The sequence below is a fragment of the Onychostoma macrolepis genome, chromosome 16, assembly GCF_012432095.1.
Source record: "Onychostoma macrolepis isolate SWU-2019 chromosome 16, ASM1243209v1, whole genome shotgun sequence".
NCBI classification, from domain to species: Eukaryota; Metazoa; Chordata; class Actinopteri; order Cypriniformes; family Cyprinidae; genus Onychostoma; species Onychostoma macrolepis.
The window spans coordinates 2,110,154-2,134,305 of NC_081170.1; the positions used below are offsets into that span (position 1 = coordinate 2,110,154).

Sequence of the window (24,152 nt, forward strand, 5' to 3'; positions counted from 1 at the left end):
ATTTACCGTGATTTACCACATCTTTACAGTCGGGTAAGGGTTTGCGCTCATGTACTTGTTTTGCCCGGAGATGTTTGTGCGCCTCCCATTGAGCGGCTTCATGCTGGATCCTCCATCTGTTTGTCAAAAACAGATTAATTATAATCATTGATTTGAACGTCATCACTGCAGGACTCGAGCAGTGAAGCTGCTGAGACATCAAATAAACGTGCACATCGGTTCTGGAGCAAATGCATGCGTTCGGGTGTCTAACCAGTGGGATGCATGTGGAAAAACAAGTCTGCTTGCAATTATACAGCTGTGTCGCCCGCTGCGACCCTCCGCGTCGCTCACACTGTGTGATCCGCCGGAATGAGAACATCTGCAGATGAAAACACACCTGTCACTGAACACTTCCATCTTTCCCTTTAGCGTATGTCCCAGTTTGACCAAACAAATACTACTCACTCTGTCTCAGTAACCCCAGAGTTAATGTTTCATTGATGTACAAATATAGTTTTCATTAATATTTTGAATTAGTTTTTATTTATATTTATATTATTATTATATATATATTTTAAGTTAATTTTAGTAATTAAAGTAGTAAATTTAGTTTATTTTAGTAATTTTTGTCAGTTTTATTAGTTTTTGTTTTTTAAATGTCTATGTATATCTTTTTTTATTTCAGTTCTAGTTTCACTTATTTTAGTACTTTAAGTTAAATTATATGAAAATTATAAATGTTTCCTTGGCAACTAGCTGTTATTTCAGCTAGTCATTAATAATAATAATAATAATAATTTTGTTTTACTTTAGTGTAATATTATTTATTAATAATAATATAAATCATTTTGCTTTAATTTAATGTTACTTAATAATAATAATAGTTTTATTTTAGTTTAATATATTACTCAATAATAATAATAATGTTTTTTATTTTAAGTTAACCTTTTTATCTCAAGTAAGAATTTAAATAATAATAATTCAATAAGAATAAGAATAAGAATAATTTAAGAACCTGATTTGTAGAATAAATTATAGCAGATATGTGTGTGTGAATATCGTATTTCTGTGTAGGCCAAACCCTTTCAGCTAAAATATTTTGTTAAAGAGATATATTTTAAGTCAAGTCAATAATTCAATAATATAACTACACATTTGCATGTTTATGATACTCTGATGTAGACATATTATCACATGACATGCAATTAAACAAATACATTTTCACCTTTTTTCCCTGCTATATGTCATCAACAAACAGAAACATTTGGTTTTGCATGATGCACAAAAGTCGTGCATCTTAAAGACAAATTTAAAAACGCATATCAGTGATGCATATTCATATCAGTGCCATAATATGCACTGCAGACAGAGTTTTCTCTGATTTAATAAAGTCAAAATAAAGTATGCATTGCACTGTCAGATGTTCAGAACAATTTATACTACATCCACAGCCTTTGTCAATTAGTAGATTATTGAAGGAAATCTTCCTAGTAGCTTAAATAAGATGCTTCCCAGCGTTTTGTTAAAGGTAAATCAGGTTTGAGGTGTGTGACCTGCATGACCTTTGTCACCCTGATAGGGTCGTTACACAAGGCTGTTTATTTACTCAGGAAAAACACTGGTTTCTGAGGCTTGTGTGATGCTGGGAAATAAGTAGTGACACATTTCTCCAAATCTGACGAAGAAACTAACTCATGCTAATCTTGGATGGCCTGAGAGTGAGCACATTTTCAGCAAATTTCATTTTTAGGTAAACTATTTCTTTAAGCTTTCTTCATGCTCAGGTAAATCGATGTTTGAGAGAGAAATGACTGTATGGTGACTTTAAATATTGATTGTGCTATAATAAACTTCTCCCACAGCTCGTTTTATTACTGAATGATAGACTCAGTCTTTAAAGTATATTCTTGACTTTTTCATGAACTCAGCAATAAAAGACGTGATAATGAATGTTTGAGGAGATAAAACACTAGCGACTCGATCAAACATTCACCTGAATTACATAAAATGCAGCCAGTTAAACTCTGCATCCCTCCCTCCGGCTTCATTAGAAAACTCCCACTTCACACTGAGTTCAGCTTACTGGACTTTGAAATATTCCCAGACTCTCCTGGGATTTGTGTGTTTCAGACGGCAGACTGATCGTTTGTCCCTTCAGATCGAGTTGAAGGACATTACAATCATCATCATGAGTAAGGAAGCCCGTCCATCCTGGGACAGTCCCATGCAGTTTGTCCTGGCGTGTGTGTCTTATGCTGTGGGACTCGGGAACGTCTGGCGTTTTCCGTATCTCTGCCAAATGCATGGAGGAGGTGAGAGGATTCATCTTTTACTTCACATCTCCTCATGCTTGCACCTGAATGTTTGTTCTTTTGAGCCAGACTTTGATAGAGAGCTTGATAACAACAGCAAATGACAACAGAACAGACTTTGCAAAAAAATCTAAAGAAACAGATTTTTCTTTAAATCTTAGATCAAAAACACCTCTACTTTATTTAATTGAAAAAAAAAAAAAAAACATAAATTAAATTCAGCTATGTATTAAAAAAAAAATGATGGGATGATTATGTATTTTGCAGCATATTTGTTAACTTTAGCCTCCATAATGATAAAGACTTTCCAAAAATTATTAAAAAAAAAAAATAGATTTTTTTTCTTTTTAATGCTCAAAAATATACATAAAACAACCCTACCTCATAATTAGACATTTCAAAAATTCTCAACAAATTAATGGACCCCCTATTTAAAGCTTGAAAAAAAAAACACTGTACTTTATAAAAAAAAAAAAATAAATAAATAAAAAGATTGGTTCATCATAAATTAAATTTAGCTATGTATAAAAAATTGCCAGGGTGATTATGTATTTTGCAGCATATTTGTTACCTTTAGCCTCCATAATGATAAAGACTTTCCAAAAATTATCAAAAGAAAAATCACCAGGGTGATAATGTATTTTACACCATTATCATTATCAGGCTCTTCAGTAAAGGTTTAATCCTCTCAATAACATCCTTTATAAAGCTCTAAACATTTGTAGATGAAATGATGATATTTTGGTCCATATTAACTACAATGCATTCAATATGACGTCTAATAAAACATTAGATATCGGTCATTTAATGCCTTTCATTTGATAAGCAAAAATATATACTTCATAATTCAGTTTATTGAAGCAGTTTTGTATTTAATAGGACTGAATCAAGCTTAATACATTACATAATGCTTTTTACAATGTAGCTACTTTATTTTTTTATTACTTAATGGACATTTTAAATTACTGTTATTTTCTTCAATTTAATGTTCCATTTTTTAAAGAGTCAGATCAGAAATAAGTAAAGTAATAAATGCCAATATTTACTTTTTTACAGTGTGTTTGTTACTTTATTTATTTACTGTTGGAAATTGCTTTTATTTTCCTCATTTTAGTTTGTCATATTCTTAACAGTCAGATCAGGTAGGAATACTTAATTATAGTAATAATTCCTAATTATTATTATTATTACAGTTGTTACTTTATTTTTAATTAACTATTACTAATTAACTAAGAGTCAGATCAAGTAGAAATAATTCATTGTAGTAAAAAAAAAATTTTTTATAATTTTTTTTATTTTTTATTTTTACTTTTTGCAATGTGGGTTGTTACTTTATTTGGATTAATTAATAGCCTTTACAAATTTTTAGTGTGTCATTTTAAGTTATTTAATCATGGTGTGTGTGTGTGTGTGTGTGTGTGTGTGTGTGTGTGTGTGTGTGTGCGCTCATCAACATTTACACTGTTAGTAGTTCTTTAAAATTCTTTCCTTTAACTGACTCTTCAAGTGCAAATGACGAGTGTAAAAGTGAACAAACACAGCGAAGACAAACGACTCTGGACTGAACTCAAGAAACAGCGTGAGATGTTTGTACAGAAAGTCACAGAAGCATCACACAAAGTTTTATCCTTCTTCAACTTCCCAGAACGTCTCATCCAGATTCCCAGCACATATTATTTGTTCTACTTCCCTGCGTTTCATGCATCTGCTAAACGTCTGTGGTTATGCATTCAGTGCATCTTTGAGGAGCATCGCCTGAATAACAATCACAAACCTTTTGTTCAGTATTTAGCAATGTGATCAAAGTACAATTGTAAAGGAGGGGACGTTATGCGCAGTCATTCACAGCTGCTGGTTTGCATGATGCCGTCAACTATTCCTAAACTCCCTCTTTATCCACAATAATCCGGTTTGCTGTGAGGATTAGAGTCAGAGCTGCTCAAGCACTTTCACATTTACACTGTATGCAAATAACTGAACAGTTATGAAATTACAAAACATTCAGTCAATAAAATCTTAGTAATGCATGACATAAATGCATCTGTAGTATTTGCATATTTTTAAAATCATATCTATGAGATATTAAAATCATATCTATGAGATCAGGCTGCAAAGTCATGAAAAACCTGTAAAATTAAGTTTTAAAATAGTAATTTCATGAATAATATTAATAATTGGTTTTCCACCAAAAACAAGAAGCCACATTTTCTATGGAGCCACTTTACAATTTAAATTAACATTTTGATCATTTAAATCTATTAATTTCATGGACATATGCTCCATATATCTCTATAAATAATTACAGTCAAAATTTGTTACAAATGTATGTGCATTTGTGAAGTGGAATTTAATAATAGCAAATGGGACATACATAAAATTAAGTGAACATGCATTTTACAAAATATTTTCTCAGAAATTAGTCAAAAGCATTTGAAAACATAAAATCTCTGTAAACTGAAACTTACTTTATCCTAAAATTACAAATGGCTGAAAAGGGCACTGGAAAAATATAATGGAAAGTCTTTGGTCCTTGAATCTGATTGGCTGAGAAGTCTTTCCACCCATGAGATATTCACCCAATAGTGCCACAGAAACAGTTTCACTGTTTTTTTTAACACTTGCCGTATTTCTCACAGCGAGTGTCATGGCAGACACCCAAATCCACTATAATGTTATAATTTATTCTGTTTTTGTGTCACGGAATGTAGTTTTAAGAGTTTTAAGGTGTGAATGTAGTTGATTAGACTTCAGATATGCAGTTTGTTTATAAAAATAACACCTGTTTGAAAATTTGCTTTGACATTTTCTGAGACATAAGCTCCAGGATGTCAGCAGCCGTTCAGCGCTCATGAACACGCGGAGAGAGCGCCTCACCTCACCTCGTCTCAATTCATATACTATGCGTCCTAAATAGTATTCGAAAATAGAATTAGTATGTCCCAAATCATAGTATGTTGAAAAGAGTATGCCAAAGATTCCCGGATGGTGTACTACTTAAGATTAAAATTCAAAGTGCAGATCTAAAGGCTAATATTGCCCTCAACACATTGCACGGTGGATGAGGAAAAAAGTGTAAACAAGGAAGTTATTTTTACTTTCAACAACAGCTTATAAGACGCAGCCAACAAATGCACTGAGCAGTCATCAGTCTGTCATCAGAAATCACCCTTAACTGATGAAAGGATAGCACGACAAAGATATCGCCCGTTCCTCAGTGGACATTCAAACTAATGTTTTATTGTGAATATGAGACCGATCTGAAGAATGAATGCTGTATCAGATGCAGGTAATCACACTCGCTGAGTCAATCTCTCACTCTCATAATACTCTACTCTACATAATATACTAGCTTTTAAACTGTCAAATTGAGATTTGAATCCGTGGCGGAAGGAAGTATTTCCGCACAAAAAAGGGTTTTTAAAGACAATCTATTGTTGTTTCTTATGTATATCAGCTTGCTGTGATTCAGCCAATTGCCGTAGGTAATGACAGCGTGCATAAATACAACCATATTGCAATTCTATGAGTGTGATGTTGCTCATATATTTTTTATGCATTTGTTTTAGCTACATTATAGTTATGTTTAGTTATTTTAAGTAATAATATTTGGAAAGGTTTTAGTTATGGTTGATGGATGTGTTTATTGTGATTGTCCAGGTGGTTTTCTGATCCCATATCTGCTGATGCTGTTTCTGGAGGGGATTCCTCTCTTCTGTATGGAGCTGGCCATCGGTCAGAAGATGCGTCTGGGCAGCATCGGCGCGTGGACGGCCATCAGCCCGTATCTGGGTGGACTGGGTCAGTCACCCTTCATTTACAGGATGTTTAATGCTATAAAATGACCTGATATCACCATTATATGATCATCTGTGCTTTACAGGTATTGCCAGTGTTGTGACCTCCATGTACCTGTGTCTGTACTACAACGTCATCAACGCCTGGAGCTTCTGGTATCTCTTCCATTCATTTCAGGTCAGTTTACTGAAAAATCTAATTCGCTTTCAACAAAAGGTACATGTTTCTCTAATACCAAATTTCAGTGAATAATGTTTAAAAACCGGTCTTTTATGTGCCAATTTTGGAGAATGGATTTAAAATGTGCATTTCAGTATTATCGATGGCTGGAAAACATCATCAAATCAGTCAAAATATATAAAACACGAGTACATGTTTGTGCAGTTGTAAAGTATAATTTAATAATAGCAAGTAGGATGCACATAAAATTAAGTGAACGTGTTTTATGGAATATTTTCTCAGAATTTAGTCAAAAATATTTGAAAACTATGGAAGCTTGTTTCCAGCACAGGAAAAAAATAAATAAAAAAGGTAAATTGTGACTTTTTATCTCAAAAACTGGACAATTCTGAGAAATTAATTGCGAGATATAAATTTGCAATTGCCTTTTTATTTTTTATTTCATGGTGGAAAGAAGCTTCCATAGTTTTCAAATATTCTTGACTAAATTCTGGAAAAAAAAATATTTTCAGAGAAAATAGTAAAAATTGTGAAATATAAACTCAGAATTGCAAGAAAATAAATTCTGCATTTGTGAGATAGTCTCAGTTAATTTTTATTTATTAATTTTTTTTTTTTATTCTGTGGTGGAAGCAAGCCTTTCCATAGAAAACAGAAAATGTGCCAATTTCATTGACAATTTTGCCAAAACTGATTTTCTTCTTTAGTATTTTTTTTCCTAGTACAAATGTCTAAAGATTAAAGTCAAGACATATTTACTTGAAATACAAAATGTTATAGAAATGATAAGAAGTCTTTTTTTCTGAGATTTATTAATATTAAGTGACTGTTTATGCTTAAAACAAGAAAAAAAACAAAAATATCTGTCATTTGGAGTCAGAAAAATAAACTTTTGCCTTTGAATTAAGCTAATTTTTCTGACCATATTGGCAGATTTTTATTCTTATTTTTCTTTAAGCGTAAACAATCACTTAATTTTGATCAGTTTCTCAAAAAACAAGACAACTTATGTAATTTTGCATTGTGAATAAATGTGTATCAATCTAGGAATGCTTGTATATTTTTATTGAAAAACAAAAAACTAAATGAATAGAGCAGCACTTTTTGATGTATAAACCAAACTAAAACAACTTTGTTTCTGGCCTATGCAGGAAATGGCTAAATAATCTAAATATCTGTCCAGTGTTAGGGAGAAACTAACTGAAAGCAGAAATGCTACTAGTTTTTCTGAGAAGCTTGTAGTGTAGCTGCTTTCTCAAAACAGATGTATGATTGTAGTTGAACTGCTTCAGTCTTGATGTGTAGCAGGTTTCCAGGAATTGTTCCCCTCACTAGTGAATCAGTAATGTCTTGAGTTCATGTTTTCTGGTGTGTTTCTGCAGTCGGTGCTGCCGTGGGCCGAGTGTCCCGTCAATGCGAACCGCACTGGGTATCTGGAGGAGTGTGAGGTGGCTTCATCCACTCAGTACTTCTTCTACCGCGAGACGCTGAACATCTCGTCGTCCATCGATGAGAACGGAGGCCTTCACATGGGTCAGGCGCTCTGTCTGCTGCTGGCCTGGATCATCGTCTACCTCTTCATCGTCAGAGGCGTCAAATCCACCGGCATGGTGAGATACTCTGCCTTATACACTCTTCCTTTTTGATATCATTTTTCTGAAGCATTAACAGGGAGCTTCATACAATTACAAAATACTCTTTTTCTTCCATATTAGCACTTTCTGCCAAAATAAATTAAAAATTTAAATATTTGGTAACACTTTACAGTAAGGTTCATTAGTTAACATTACACTCTTAAAAATAAATTTTCCAACAGGGTGTTTTGCAGAAGAACCTTTCAGTGAACAATTCCTAAAAGAACCATTTTTAAGAACATTTAAAAAATCTAAAGAACCTTTTTCGACTATAAAGAAGCTTTTCTGCATTTCAAAGGTTCCATGGATGTTCAAGGTTCTTCATAGAACCATTGATGCAATAAAGAACCTTTATTTTTAAGACTGCTTTAGTTAACATGAACTAAGAATGAACAGTACTTCTACTGCATTTATTAATCTTATTTCATGTTAATTTCAGCATTTGCTAATGCATTATTAAAATCAAAAGTTATTCTTGTTAACATTAGTTAATGCACTGTGAACTAACATGAATGAACAAACAATGAATGACTGTATTTTCATTAACTAAAATTAACAAAGATTAATAAATACTGTAATATTTAAAGTATATACTTTATGTATAAATTATGTATTATGTGTGTGTGTGTGTTAATGTCTTATACATTAAGAGAGATGTGTTTTTAGTCGATTCTTGAAGATGGCTAAGGACTCAGCTGCTGGGATTGAGTTGGGCAGGTCATTCCACCAGGAGGGAACAGTTAATGTAAAAGTCTGTGAAAGTGATTTTGTGCCTCTTTGGGATGAACAATGTGCTGTTCACTTGCAGAATGCAAGCTTCTAGTAAGTCTGAAGTAATGAATTTAGGTAAAGGGGTGCAGAGCCAGTGGTGGTTTTGTAGGCGAACATTAATGCCTTGAATTTTATGCGAGCAGCTATTGGTAGCCAGTGCACATTGATAAACTCAGGTGTGACGTGCATTCTTTTTGGCTCATTAAAAATGAATCTTGCTGCCGCGTTGTGTATTAATTGTAAAGGTTTGATAGAACTGGTTGGAAGACCTGCCAAGAAAGCATTGCAATAGTCCAGCCTGGACAGAACAAGAGCTTGAACAAGGAGTATTGAAGCATAAATAAATAAATACATTTTATTTGTAACGCGCTTTTCTTATACTCAAGGCGCCACAACAGTATAAAACAACAATAAAAGAAACAACACTACTCCATAATAGCAATCAAAATGACAACACAATAGCAACAATGACAACAACAACTGTAAGGTTATAACTTCAAAGTTTCACTAAAGAGATATTTATTTGGAGTAATTTCTTAAAACAATCAAAATGACAGAGCATTCCTAATAGGAAGAGGCAGAGAATTCCACAACCTGGGAGCAATACAAGAAAATGACCTCCCACCCATAGTTTTGAGTTTACAACAAGGCTGGTACAGAGTAAGCGAACCAGCAGAGCGGAGAGACCGAGATAGTGTGGACACTGTGACCAAATTACAAATATACTCTGGGGCCAGCCCATGTACTGCTTTATAAGTTAAGATAAGAACTTTCAAATCAATACGTGATTGAAGCGTCACTGGAAGCCAGTGTAGTTGAGAAAGCACAGGAGTGATATGACTGCGGGGGATGGTGTGTAAGTTAAAACATGAGCTGCAGAATTTTGCACATATTGCAGCCTCTTAATCAAATATGCAGGTAACCCTGTAAAAAGTGAATTTACAATAATCAAGCCTAGATTTAAAAAAAGGCGTGAATAAGCCTTTCTGCATCAGGCACAGAGAGAAACGGTCTTATACGTGCAATCAGAACAGGCCTTGCCATGGTCGACCAAAGAAGTTGAGTGCACATGCTCAGCGTCATATCCAGAGGTTGTGTTTGGGAAATAGACGTATGAGTGCTGCCAGCATTGCTGCAGAGGTTGAAGGGGTGGGGGGTCAGCCTGTCAGTGCATTGGTCTGCATGGCTGTCGTCCCAGAAGGAAGCCTCTTCTAAAGATGATGCACAAGAAAGCCCGCAAACAGTTTGCTGAAGACAAGCAGACTAAGGACATGAATTACTGGAACCATGTCCTGTGGTCTGATGAGACCAAGATAAACTTATTTGGTTCAGATGGTGTCAAGCGTGTGTGGCGGCAACCAGGTGAGGAGTACGAAGACAAGTGTGTCTTGCCTACAGTCAAGCATGGTGGTGGGAGTGTCATGGTCTGGGGCTGCATGAGTGCTGCTGGGGAGCTACAGCTCATTGAGGGAACCATGAATGCCAATATGTACTGTGACATACTGAAGCAGAGCATGATCCCCTCCCTTCGGAGACTGGGCCGCAGGGCAGTATTCCAACATGATAACGACCCCAAACACTTGCTAAAGAAGAGGGTAAAGGTGATGGACTAGCCAAGCATGTCTCCAGACCTAAACCCTATTGAGCATCTGTGGGACATCCTCAAACGGAAGGTGGAGGAGCGCAAGGTCTCTAACATCCACCAACTCTGTGATGTCGTCATGGAGGAGTGGAAGAGGACTCCAATGGCAACCTGTGAAGCTCTGGTGAACTCCATGCCCAAGAGGGTTAAGGCAGTGCTGGAAAATAATGGTGGCCACAAAATATTGACACTTTGGGCCCAATTGGGACATTTTCACTTAGGGGTGTACTCACTTTTGTGGCCAGCGGTTTAGACATTAATGGCTGTGTGTTGAGTTATTTTGAGGGGACAGCAAATTTACACTGTTATACAAGCTGTACACTCACTACTTTACATTGTAGCAAAGTGTCATTTCTTCAGTGTTGTCATATGAAAAGATATAATAAAATATTTACAAAAATGTGACATATTGACACATTGAGTGAGATTAAAACACTCTAATGTTTCCATAAAACAAACAGTATTATTGCAATTTTGATTGTCCACATGGATATTAAAATCACCAGTTAAAACGATAGTTGAAATTTTGATAGCTCAAATTACACTGACAAGTGTCAAAAGCTCAGTAAATTCAGAGAAAAACGCAGGGCTAAGTTTTGGTGGATGGTAGATATTTAAGAAAAGAATTGGTGAATAACTATTCAATTTGAACGCCAAATATTCAAATGAACAACAAACAAACAAACACTGCGCACCATTTTGTGACGACGATCCAAGTGCCTTTCCGACCGAACTGCGTTTACTCCGGCACTACCTGTATGAAGACTCCAGCGGGACTCCGATGAACATATTTGGGTAGGCGGAGAAGACAGGTAGGAGGAGGTAGACAGTGCTTTAAGTTTAAGTTTAGCTGGAAGGTATTTTACCATGGTGAAGTCCAAGTGTTTGAGGTATTTCTTGCTGTAAGCTCCAGTTAAAATCACAATGAAAAATATAACTGAAAAGCAACGAAACAGCATGTTGCCAACAGGTTAAATTCAGGTGAGTTAGGGATCCAAACACAGCTGATCGTGCAATCGTGTGAAGTTCAGTAGATCACAGTCACCATATATTGCAGTCCAAGCCGACAAAACAGCTAATCGTGCAATTGCAATATTCAAACAAAATGAACAGTGTAGTTTGATAAAACCGGTTTCTCTTTCAATTTCTATTTCTATAGCATGTTCCGAAAGAAAGGGCCTGATCTTCTTGATGTTGAATAAAGCAAATCTGCAGGACTGGGCAGTTTTAGCAATGTGGTCTAAGAAAGTCAGCTGATCATCAACCATAACTCCAAAGTTTCTGGCTGTTTTTGAAGGAGTTATGGTTGATGTGCCTAACTGGATGGTGAAACTGTGATGAAACGATGGGTTTGATGGAACCACAAGCAGTTCTGTCTTGGCAAGGTTGAATGAGAGGTAGGGTTTAGTGACATCAGCATAGCAGTGATATGAAAAGCCATGTTTCTGAATGACAGAACCTAGTGATGCCATGTAGACAGAGAAGAGAAGTGGTCCAAGAACTGAGCCCTGAGGCACCCCAGTAGTGGATACGACACCTCTCCAAGATACCTTGAATGACCTATCTGAGAGCTAAGACTCAAACCACTAGAGTGCGGTTCTTGAGATGCCCTTTACCAATAGGGTTGACAGGAGGATCTGGTGGTTAACCATGTTAAAAGCAGCGGACAGATCCAGCAAGATAAGTATAGAAGATTTGGAATCCACTCTTTCCAGTCTTAGGGCTTCAGCAACTGAGAGCAAGGCACTCTCGGGTTGAATGTTCACTTCTGAAACCAGACTGGTTGCTGTCGAGGAGGTTGTTCTGTGTGAGAAAGGCAGAGACTTGGTTGAACACAGCTCATTCAAGTGTTTTAGCAATGAAAGGAAGAATGGAAAGAGAAGTCTGTAGTTCTCTAAAAGAGATGGGTTAAGGGTGGGTTTCTTAAGTAGTGGGGTTATATAAGCCTGTCTAAATCCTGAGGGAAAAACACCAGTGTGAAGGGATGTGTTAATGAGAATAAATATAAGAGAATAAATATAAGAGCAGGAGAAATGGCTTGAAGGAGATGAGATGGAATAGGATCAAGCAGACAAGTAGTAGGATGATTAGAAAGGATGAGTTTAGAGACTTCTGCCTCAGAGATTGAAGAGAAGGATGTGAATGAGTGTATGTTTGCTGGTAAGATGTGCTTGACAGATTGTGGTGTGGAAAATTGTGCACTGATGGTTTTAATTTTATTAATGAAGAACGTGGCAAAGTTGTCAGCTGTTAGAGTTGATGAAGGAGGGGGAGGAGGAGGACAAAGTAGCAAGGAAAATGTTTTAAAGAGCATGCGAGAGTTAGATGAATTGTTAATTTTGTTATGATAGTATGTCCTTTTAGCAGTGGAGACATTAGCAGAGAAGGAAGAGAGGAGTGATCGATATAAATTTCGCCACACCCTTTCTGCAGCCCTGAGCTTAGAACGTTGTTTGCGGAGAACATCAAGACAGCGAAGGGGCAGAAGGGGTGGTACGGGCTGGCCTGGAAGACAAGGGGCAGACAGTGTCTAAACAAGATGTAAGAGTGGAGCAGAAGGAATCAGTAGCACTGTTAGCATCAAGAGATGATAACTGTTTAGGGGGAGGAAGCGAAGATGAAACCATAGCAGATAGCCGGGAGGGTGGGAGTGAGCGTAGGTTACATAGAAAGATGACATGTGGAGGGGTATGTGTTGTGTCAGGAATCATGTTGAGGTTAAGAGTGAGTAGGAAGTGATCCGAGGTGTGCAGTGGAGTAACCAGTACATGATCAGTGAAGCAGTGTCGTGTGTAAATAAGGTCCAGTTGGTTGCCTGATTTGTTTATCTGTGTGGATGTTGAAGTCTCCAAGCATAACTAGGGGAGTACCATCCTCAGGAAAGGTTGAGAGCAGCACATCTAATTCATCCAAGAAGTTACCTTGTGGTCCTGGGGGTCAATAAACAACAAAAAAATTGATTTTAAAAGGGTGAGTAATAGTGACTGAATGTTAATACCCAGAGAATGTAAAGGAATACATTTCCAGTCATTAGAGATGAGCAGACCAGTCCCTCCACCTCTTCCAGTCAGATGGGGAGTGTGGGAAAATGAGAAATTATTGGAGAGTACTGCAGGAGTAGCAGCATCCTCTGTTTTGATCCAGGTCTCTGTCAGGGCCGTGAGGTTTAGTCTTGAATGACTAGAAATAGATGTAATGAAATCTGCTTTGTTTACTGCAGACTGACAATTCCAGAAACCAATAGAAAAAGAAAGTAGTGTATTAGCAGGCAAAGTGCGCAGGTTGTTAGGATTGCGCTACCTGCGAGTGGTAGTAATAGTAGGGATATGGAAACACATAGTAAGAGTTGGTCATAAAAAACTGAAACAGAAGTGAAGCAAGGTGTAGAAAAGAGAATGAATCAAAAGCTATACTTATGTCCTTTGCCGGTGTCCCTGCACGGTGGAGTCGATGGTCTTTACACTCTTCGGTCTTCACACGAGGGCTGCCACGACCTCTGCCGTGGTATACTAACCTTTTTTATACCCGTTTGACCAAACAGAAATTTAATTCAGCTGAACACATTTTACTGTTTATCACAACAAAGGTCAATGCAAGTGCACATATATATATATATATATATATATATATATATATTTTTTTTTTAATAATATGTATATTATTTATTGTATACATTTATTGATGAGATGGAATATGCAATATATTTAAGATCTGTGTGTGTGTGAGTGTGTGTCTGTGTATTTATATTTAAATTTATATATATTTATATATATAATATTTTTAGTTTTATTTAAATATGTATACAATTTCATCTTAAAGTGTTGATAAGTCTATAAATATGCTAATGCATATATGTAAATTTAAGTTTAAGTAAATTATTGATAAATCATGATTTATGAAAACATTTGCACAAAGATTTCATGCACAAATTTGTGCATATGCACGGTTAGTGAATGACACCCATTGATTATAAAAAATAATCTGTCATTAATTACCATTATCTTCTCTTCAACTCCTGTTTGCTTTCTGCTCTTCAGTGTCTACAGGTTAAATAATAAGCCAAACTGCAGCTTTGACTCTCGACTTTCCTCCTCAGGTGGTTTATTTCACAGCTACGTTTCCGTACGTGGTTCTGATCATCTATCTGATCCGCGGCGTCACTCTTCATGGAGCCTGGAACGGAGTCAAGTACATGTTCACACCTAAAGTAAGAAACACCTGCTGCCTCTCTGATCCGTGAGCGTTCAGTTAGAGCTGAGTGTGTGTTAAAGGGGTCATGACATATACAAATAAATTTGCCTTGATCTTTTGGCATATATGAGGTCTTTGTAGCATTAAAACATCCTGCAAGTTTCATGGCTTAAAACATCCTCCTCATTATAAACAAATCATTTATTTAATCAAGCTCCAAAAATGGCTCGTTTTGGATCCGAGGGGCAAGATGACATCACGCAACAGAATCAATCAAATATCACAGCCAATCAGAAGCGTGTGTGGGCGGGCTCTCTCTGGAAGCGCTCTGCACTCGCAACGACATGGATACGTTTATAATCTAATTCATAAATATTAAACCTTTTTAAGGCTTTCTAAGCGGCTAGTTGGGACTAAAACTCAGATTAACATGGAAAAGATACCTTTTATCGCGTGTCACAGTGTCGCGTCGCATGTAGTTTGGATACGGTGTGAGTAAATGATTTCAAAATGCTTTGTCTGGAAATGCTTTTTTTTTCATGTCAAAACACACATGCAATAGTGAGGGGAGCTGATACTGTTTCCTATGCAGTGATCTTAGCCAATCATAACAGTGGCTGATTACTGACAAGCCTTAAAGGACACGCCCCTTAAACAGGTTGTTTTAGAGAGAGGGTCAGAATGAGGGTTGAAAATAATATTTTTCCACTTTATTTATTTTTTTTTTTTTTGTGCAAAAAAACTTTATTAACATTTATAAGTGAACCTCAAATATTAAACCCCTTTATGTGTGTGTGTGTGTGTGTGTGTGTGCGTGCAGCTGGAGCAGCTGGCGAATCCTCAGACGTGGATCAACGCTGCCACTCAGATCTTCTTCTCTCTGGGTCTGGGCTTCGGCTCTTTGATCGCTTTCGCCAGTTACAACCATCACAACAACAACTTCGAGAAGCAGGCGGTCGTCGTCTCGCTCATCAACAGCTGCACGTCTGTGTTCGCCAGCATCGTCACCTTCTCCATCTACGGCTTCAAGGCCACCTTCAACTACGAGAGCTGTTTGGAAAGGTTCAGTTATCAGCTTCAGTCAATCTGTGACCGCAGCAGGTCTTACGACACACAGAATGTTGATGATTATTCCATCAAACACTAATCTGAATGCTGGCGGTCGGCTCATTTTACAATTGCATTTCCTGAGGTTATTTTTAAGCTGGTTTGGACTGTCGTCTATGGAAACCATTCAGAGTATAAAGCATCAATTATTCACAGAGCTGCAGAGAGAGAGAGAGAAGAGTGTGTTGTGAAATCTGTGTCATTTCTACTGTAATTAACTGGAATTGGAAAAATAATAATGGTTTTCAAACAGGTTTCCTTAACTGATCCCTCATCAGGACTCATGGACTGCATTTACATGCACAGCAAAGTCCGTTTCAGTTTGGGTTTCAGCTGCTGTTGATTATACAGTATATGCTTATTTATTTCAAATGGAAAGGGTCAGGCAATTATTATTATTATTAATAATAATAAACCTTATTTAGATTTTAATTTTATATAAAATATCATTAAAGCTATTATATAAAATATTATTAATAATAATTGTTATTATATCATGTTTTATTCTATGATGTAATAATTATTATATTTCATTATTAGAATTACCATTTTATATATTAATATTATTAATACTACTGCTACTACTGCTACTGCTACTAATAATTAGTAGTAATATAAAATATTAGTATTATTAACATTAATATATAAAATTATATTTGTTATAATAACCAAATATTAATTCTAATGTGTAGTAGTAATAATAATAACAATAATAATAATAATTATTATTATTATAAAGATAATTATTGTTAATAATAATAATTATCTTTATAATAATAATAGTACTATGAATAGTATTATGACTACTACTACTAATTATTATTATTGTTGTTATTTTTATAATATTTTATAATATATAACTATTATTAATAATTATTCTTATATCATAATTATTGTTATATTTATTTTGTAATATCATAATTATTATAATAAATGATTATACACTGTAAAACAAAACAAAAAAGTTGAGAAAACTTAAAAGTTCAAGGCAACCATTTTTGAGTTTTCTCAACTTATTTTTGTTGTATAAACTGAATACACCAAGTTGAGAAAACTCAAAAATCTGCTGAAGCTTGTTGCCTTAAACTTTTAAGTTTTCTCAACTTTTGATTTTTTTAGTCATTATGATTATCATCTTCGTTAATGTCAATTTTCTTTTCAGTAATTCTATAAAAGTGGTCTTGGAAATGCATCCATTTAGTTGCCTAAATGTCTTACCTTTAGCTACTCATCTGTTAGCACCCATAATTCCTTGCGGTCTGAGCATGTGCATGTACAGTATCAGCTTTAAGTGTATTTTCTGAATAAGGTGTTTACATGCAGCAGATAAAACAGGCAGATTCCAGGTGCTTCTCAAAACTCAAAACTAATCTGAATACTGCTAAATTTCAAATTAATATCGGAATATTAATGTGCATGTGAATGCAATCATTGGTTAGTCAGAAGTTGGCATTTTGGGCCTGCCTAAACAAACAGATCCAAAAAATAAAGTGTTTCAAACAGGAAGTCAAACAACCAATGATGATTGATTGTGAGCTTGAGCATTAAATGGAGATATAGGAAAGTGTTTTAACATCTATTCATATGCAATGTGAGTTATGAAGTCAATAAGCGATGCAGATGAACAGACTGATGTTTGTGTTGGTCAGGATAAGGCTGCTGCTGCTCAATACGTTCAATCTGTCGGAGGAGAGCATCAGCGCTGAGAACATCACGACATGGATCCATCATCTGAACATCACTCATCCAGAGAGGTTTGCAGCCATCGCTTCAAAGATCGAGCTCTGCAGTCTGGAGGCGGAGCTCGACACGGTAAACTACCGTTCAACGCTTAGAGCTTATTTTAATTCTGTCCTTTGTTCTGTTGTATAAATTTATTTTATTATTATTATCTCAATTATTTGAGAAATTGAGATTTATACATCATTCAAAAGCTGAATAAATAAGCTTTCCATTGATGTGTGGCTTGTTAAGATCGGACAATATTTGGCTGAAATCTGGAATCTGAGGGTGCAAAAAAATCTAAATATTGAGAATATCGCCTTTAAAGTTGTCCAAATGAAGTTCTTAGCAATGCATATTACTAAGTTTTTATATATTTATGGTAGGAAATTTACAAAATATCCTTATGGAATATGATATTTACTTATTTACTTATTACCGTAATGATTTTTGGCATAAGAAAATGTATAATTTTGACCCATACAATGTATTGTTGGCTATTGCTACAAATATGCCTGTGCTGCTTATGACTGCTTTTGTGCTGCAGGGTCACATTTGTCCTATTTCTAGGTTTGTTTTTCTTTACTCTATTTGCCCATACAGCAAAAACATATATTTTCAGATATATTTTTAAGTATATTCAAAAATATACAAAAAAGCCAAAATGGATGGTAAAAATGTATTTGTGGTGCATGCAGTTTTTTTTAGTTTTTTTCATTTTTTCAAATATTTTCTAAATTATATATATACATACATAATAAATATACACTGCACACACATATATTATGTAAACAAAAGCTTTTATTTTGGATGCGATTAATCGTTTGACAGCACTAATATATATATATGTATGTATGTATGTATTTTTAATTGTAATGTATTTACAATGTATTATTTAATATATTTTCAAGCCCCTACATTTTCTAATATATGGTTTCATTTATTTTTTTTTTTATATTTTAAATTATATCATGTTATTTATTTTAAGCTATTCACCACATATAGTTTGCATATTTTCTACATATATGTTGTCCAGAGGTTTTTAATATTTTTGGCCGTATGGCTTGTATTGTTATTGTTTGCTCAGGCGGTGGAGGGCACGGGTCTGGCGTTTATCGTGTACAGCGAGGCCATCAAGAACATGCCGCTGTCTCAGCTCTGGTCTGTGCTGTACTTCGTCATGCTGCTGCTCTTAGGGATGGGGAGCATGCTGGGAAACGTCACGGCCATCATCACGCCGCTGGCAGACATCAAGCTCCTGTCGCGCTCCCTCAGCAGCGAGAGCATCAACGGTACGAGAACCTGTGAAGATCAGTAGACCAGCTAAACCAGCTTCAAACACGCCTCGTGCTGCTCAGTAATATAGATTTAACTCGTTTAACTTCATATATGCTGATAATTCATTTTTAGCAAGTATGTATTTAATCATTTTTATTTTAACATGATTTATTTTCATTTTGCAGTTTTTATGATTTAATTCAACATTTTTATTTTTATTTTATGTGATTAATTTCAGAAAGACTTTTATTGTAAAATTATTTTAAACTTTTTAATCTACATTTTTATGATTTAATACATTTTTAGTAAGAGTTTTTGATTGTTTTTATTTAAACATTTTGGATTTCTATTTTACATTTTTATGATTTAATTGATTTTTAGTAAGTGTTTTTGATTGTTTTTATTATACAATTTTTAATTTTTTTACATTTTTATGATTTGATTTTTAGTAAGTGTTTCTGATCATTCTTATTTTAACGTATTTTTAAAGTTTATTTTACATTTTTATGATTTAATAAATTTTTGGTGTTCTTGATTGATTTTATTTTAAATATATTTATTATAATTTTCTAAATTTAGTGTTTTTGATTTTTATTTTTTTTTTACATTTTTATGATTTGATTTTTAGTAAGTGTTTCTGATCATTCTTATTTTAACGTTTTTTAAAGTTTATTTTACATTTTTATGATTTAATAAATTTTTGGTGTTCTTGATTGATTTTATTTTTAAATATATTTATTATAATTTTCTAAATTTAGTGTTTTTGATTTTTATTTTTTTTTACATTTTTTCATTTTTATTTTACATTTTGTTTTTGTATTAAATGAGTTTTTTGATTATTTGTTTGTTGTGAATTGAGTAAATATTGCTTAAAAAGTTTCATTTAATTTCCATGCATATGTGCGCATCTCAGTTGCTATAATTAAATTGTATAAGCCTGCATCACAAAACCATCCAAATATTCTTGATGTTGCTTAATTGTTTATTTATTACTTTGTGTTGTTAATCTTATAGGGCCAATATAGAATAACATTATTTGCTCAGCAGATGCTCTTTATATTTATGTTTCTTGCCAAGTGTTTCCTGAGCGCCCTCTCAGATCTAATCTGGTCTGTGACGCTGGTTTTCCTCCGGTCTCTGGCAGGTCTGGTTTGTCTGCTCTGTTTGCTGCTGGGTTTTGGTTTCACCAGCCGCTCGGGAAACTACTGGTTCACCATCTTCAACGAATACGCGGCCACGCTGTCGCTGCTCTTCATCGTCTTCATTGAAGTCATCAGTGTGTGTTACATCTACGGACTGAGAAGGTGAGCAATTCAACGGCTTTTGAAAACGCTTCACACAAAGAAGGAACAAATTAGTGTGAAAAAATGCTTTTTTTAATGTTAATTGGTGTTTATACTGATAAAATTTCATCGTACTGAGGGAAATGTTTGTTAATAGACAAAAATATTAAACCAGTTAATACAATAATAAAGAACTGTTAGCAAGGAATATTTATTTTATTATTTTTTATTATTATTTTATTTAAAAAGGATTTTTTTTAATTTGATTTTAAAAATTTTAGGAAGGATTTTTCTTATTATTTTGTTTTATTTGATTTTGTACTTATTTTTATTTTACTTTAAAAATTATTTTATTTTATTTTATTCAAATGTAAAAAAATAAAAATCTTTTGAACCTTGTTAAACTAAAAATGGAAAAAACCCTCCATTGCTCAATGTTCATGTCTCAGGTGATTTTGATGTTTGGCGTTGCAGATGTTTGTGCTGATTTATGGTTGCTCGTGATTGACAGGTTTGAGAAGGACATCGAGGACATGTTGGGTCATCGGCCGAACTGGTATTGGAAGGTGATGTGGGCAGTGGTCAGTCCTCTGCTCCTCTTCAGTCTCTTCATCTTCTACATCATAAACTACATCCAGGGAGGCACGCCGACGTACCAGGCCTGGGACAAAGATCTGGTACGATCCGGCTTCTCTAACATCACCGTTTACTAAACTCAGCTTCGTCAACATCTGGTGGTTTGTGAGGAACTACAGGGGAGGCATTTACCAAAAATGAATCAAATCATAAAAATGTGAAATGAAAATAAATATTTTTAAAATAAAAATAACAATCAAAAACACTTACTTAAAATTTATTTAAAATGGTAAAATGAAAATAAATAATTTTTAAAATAAATTTTTTTTTTAAACTAAACGTTAAATAAAAAATGTAAAATTAAATAAAATAAATACATTTAAAATAAAAACAACCAAAAATACTTACTAAACATTAAAAATGTAAAAGAAAAATAAATAGTTTTAAAATAAAACAAAACCACTCACTAAACATGAATTAAATATTAAAATGTAAAATGAAAATACAAAGTTTTGAAATAAAAACAACCAAAACACTTACTAAACATTTTTCAAATAAAAACCATTAAAAACTTACGAAAAATGAATTTATTCAAAATGTACAATGAAAATAATTAATCTTAAAATAAAACAAATCAGTCAAAATAAAACACATACAATAATTAATTAAATCATAAACATTTTAAAAGTACAAAAATAAGTTTAATTTTTTTAGCAATTATTTCATTTTGATTTATTTTTATAATCAAATGCAAAATCAAAATAAAACAATTGCTAAAATTTTAACGATAAAATGTAAAATTGAAATAAAATAATTAAAATAAAACAATCAAAAACACTAAAAGTTAATTAAATAATAAAATGTAAAATGAGAATCATTTTTTTAAAATAAAATAATCACAAAATACTTCTTAAATAGTAATTAAATAATAAAATGTACAATGAAAATACATGATTTTAAAATAAAACAATACAAAATACAAAAATTTATTACAAATGTACAATGAAAAGAATTAATTTTTAAAATAAAAAATTATAATTTAAAATGTAAAATTAAAATAAATAAATCATTTTAAAATAAAACAATCTAAAAACAGTTGATAAATATTAATTAAATAATAAAATGCACAATGAAAATAAAATAATTCTAAAATAAAAAAATTTAAATAAATAAATCATTTTAAAATGTAAGACAATTAAAAACCTACTAAAACAAGAAAAATAAATTAAGATAATTGAAAAAAAATTAAAACAACCAAAAAATACTAAACATTAAATAAACAAAAATAAGTAAATAATTTAAAAAATCAAATTAATCAAAATAAAACATTTACTTATAATAAAAATGTATAAAAATAAAAAAACATGAAAATAAAATAATTGCTGAAAAAGTAAATTATTGGAATCTGAACATAACGTAGAGGGTCCCTCTGAGATTTGATGTCTTAATGTATGGTTTATAATTACGGTTTATGTGAAGTGAAGTGGTTGAGGGTCTGGTGTGATAATCAAGCGTGACGATCCCTGACTCTGAGCTCCTGGATTTCTGCTGTGTGTGAGTGTGTGTGTGTGAGTGTGTGTGAGAGCGAATGTGAATGTGAGTGTGTGTGTGTGTATTGGTTTTTGTGGTTTACAGGACACAAATTTGTTTAATGACATGGGTTGACAGAGGTATTATAATTTGAAGGTGGTTCATGAGGACACTGCCTATGTCCCCGTAAATCAACAGGCTTAAAAAACATACTAAATGGTGTTTTTTTGAAAATCTAAAAATGTAGAAAGTTTCCTGTAAGGGGTAGGTTTAGGTGTAGGACAATAGAATATACGGTCAGTACAGTAGAAAAACCCAGAGTCCCCACAAGGATAGCTGACCAGACGTGTGTGTGTCTCTGTCTCAGGGTCGGTCGGTGGTGAAGGAGTATCCGGTGTACGGTCAGGTTTTCATCGCTCTGTTGCTGCTGTCAGCGCTCAGCTGTGTGCCGCTCGCCGCTCTTCACTCCGTCTTCAGGAGAAAGCCGCTCCGCCGACACCGTCACGTCTGACGCAAACACACACGCTTGGGACCTATATTAGTATTATTTGTTTGTGAATTCGATGCTCGTGTTCTGAACATTTTCAGTTTATGGCTGGTTGTACAATACATTAGTACAGAAAACAAGCTGTTAGGACTTTTTAGGTTTATATTTCCTTCAGAAAACATGACTGATGAAACAGGATCAGATTCATTATTAAGGGCTTTTTTCTGTAACACTTTACTTGAAGCCTTTATGTATAATGCATTATAATCCAATTTCATAATGTACATTTTAATGCATTATATCTTTTCATAAATAATTGCAACCAAAGTTAAAATGCATTATAATAGTTGAAGGTTTGTTTGTCGTATGTTTTAATGCATTTCACTTCTTAAAGATGTATGAATGAATAGGTAAGTATTATGTGGTTTCAATTATTCATGAAATTATGCATTAATGATGCATGCATATATTTTTTTTAATGTTTAGCAATTTTTTTGTTCAAGTTCTCCATTTATATTGGATATTTTTTGCAACCTTTCATGTAACATTTACTTTGAAAAGGTATAATTAAGGCATTCAACTAATTTTTAATTAAATTTTTTTTACTTATGCACTATATACTGTATAAAGGCTTTAAGAAAAGTGTTACCCTTTTTTCTTACTACAACAATAAAACTATGCACAATATATAAACAGCAGATAAAGATCCAAACAGACTTAATATCTGGATTTAGTCACATTTAGTGCAACCGATTGAGAATGTAAACTGTGTAAATAATACGTTTTTACTGCGGTTCATGTGTTATTTTAAAAGAAAATAAATTTTGTATATTTGTCAAATCACAATGTTTAATATGTCTGTGAAATGAACAATGACTGTGATGTTTGACGGGTAGAAATATCATCAGACTCAATTTTTTAAATGTAGAACTTGTGTATTTGGAGTAATCATATATATATATATATATACATATATATAGTGAATTTTGGATCGTAATCTTCAAGCACTGTATTTTATGCCAAAACAAAAGTCTGAATTGTCTGAAAAAACTGAATTGAAGTCCTGAACTCTTTTCTTTTAGTACTTTGTCTTGTTTGACAGCGCTTGAAACGTCATCCTGTATTTAGTTATACATTAATACATAATGCATAATAGTATATTATTTTATATGTTTTCTTATATTTTTTTTTAATGTTTAGCATAGTTTTTGCAACCTTTCATGTAATATTTACTCTGAAAAGCTTAATGAAAGCGTTATTGCATGCTGATTTTTTTATTTAGTTTTTTTTGTCCTTTTTTCAGACAGAGACATGCTCACAATGAATATCACTATAAAAATCGCAAAAGCAGCATAAACATTAATAAATCAGTGTTTGGAACAACGTGTGTAAATGATTTTATGGAAGATTATTTCTGGCACAAAAAATAAAATGCTAATTGTGACTATCACAATTTACATGTTTTTCTCGTGAACTAATAAAGTAAAAATAGTAAATAAATGTGAAATGAAAAAAACATTAAAAATTAATTTAATCTTAAAAATGTAAAATAAAAATATATTAAACATTTTATGAAATAAATAAAATCATAAAATCTAAATAACAATACTAAACATTAAACAAAAATCTAAAAAGAAAATTATTTTAACCTAAAAAACAAAA

At 33.4% G+C, this 24,152-nt stretch overlaps 1 protein-coding gene across 1 annotated transcript; it reads left to right on the forward strand.

The window, feature by feature from the left end:
- The first annotated feature begins 2,031 nt into the window (after positions 1-2,031).
- LOC131521397 (sodium- and chloride-dependent transporter XTRP3-like) lies at positions 2,032-23,893 on the forward strand. Its single transcript, XM_058746066.1, has 11 exons — positions 2,032-2,294; positions 5,952-6,092; positions 6,175-6,266; positions 7,652-7,879; positions 14,413-14,523; positions 15,328-15,569; positions 17,264-17,426; positions 18,424-18,628; positions 19,759-19,918; positions 20,409-20,574; positions 22,371-23,893. Exons 1-11 carry the CDS (start codon positions 2,171-2,173, stop codon positions 22,512-22,514), a joined length of 1,776 nt encoding a protein of 591 aa, XP_058602049.1. The 5' UTR covers positions 2,032-2,170; the 3' UTR covers positions 22,515-23,893.
- Positions 23,894-24,152: the final 259 nt, after the last annotated feature.

Excerpts from the sequence above, each read along its gene's own strand:
- LOC131521397 (XM_058746066.1), top strand. The coding sequence starts at position 2,171 with ATGAGTAAGGAAGCCCGTCCATCCTGGGACAGTCCCATGCAGTTTGTC. Across the intron at positions 2,295-5,951 it reads CTGCCAAATGCATGGAGGAG|GTGGTTTTCTGATCCCATAT; the intron begins GTGAGAGGATTC and ends GTGATTGTCCAG. Across the intron at positions 7,880-14,412 it reads GCGTCAAATCCACCGGCATG|GTGGTTTATTTCACAGCTAC; the intron begins GTGAGATACTCT and ends TTTCCTCCTCAG.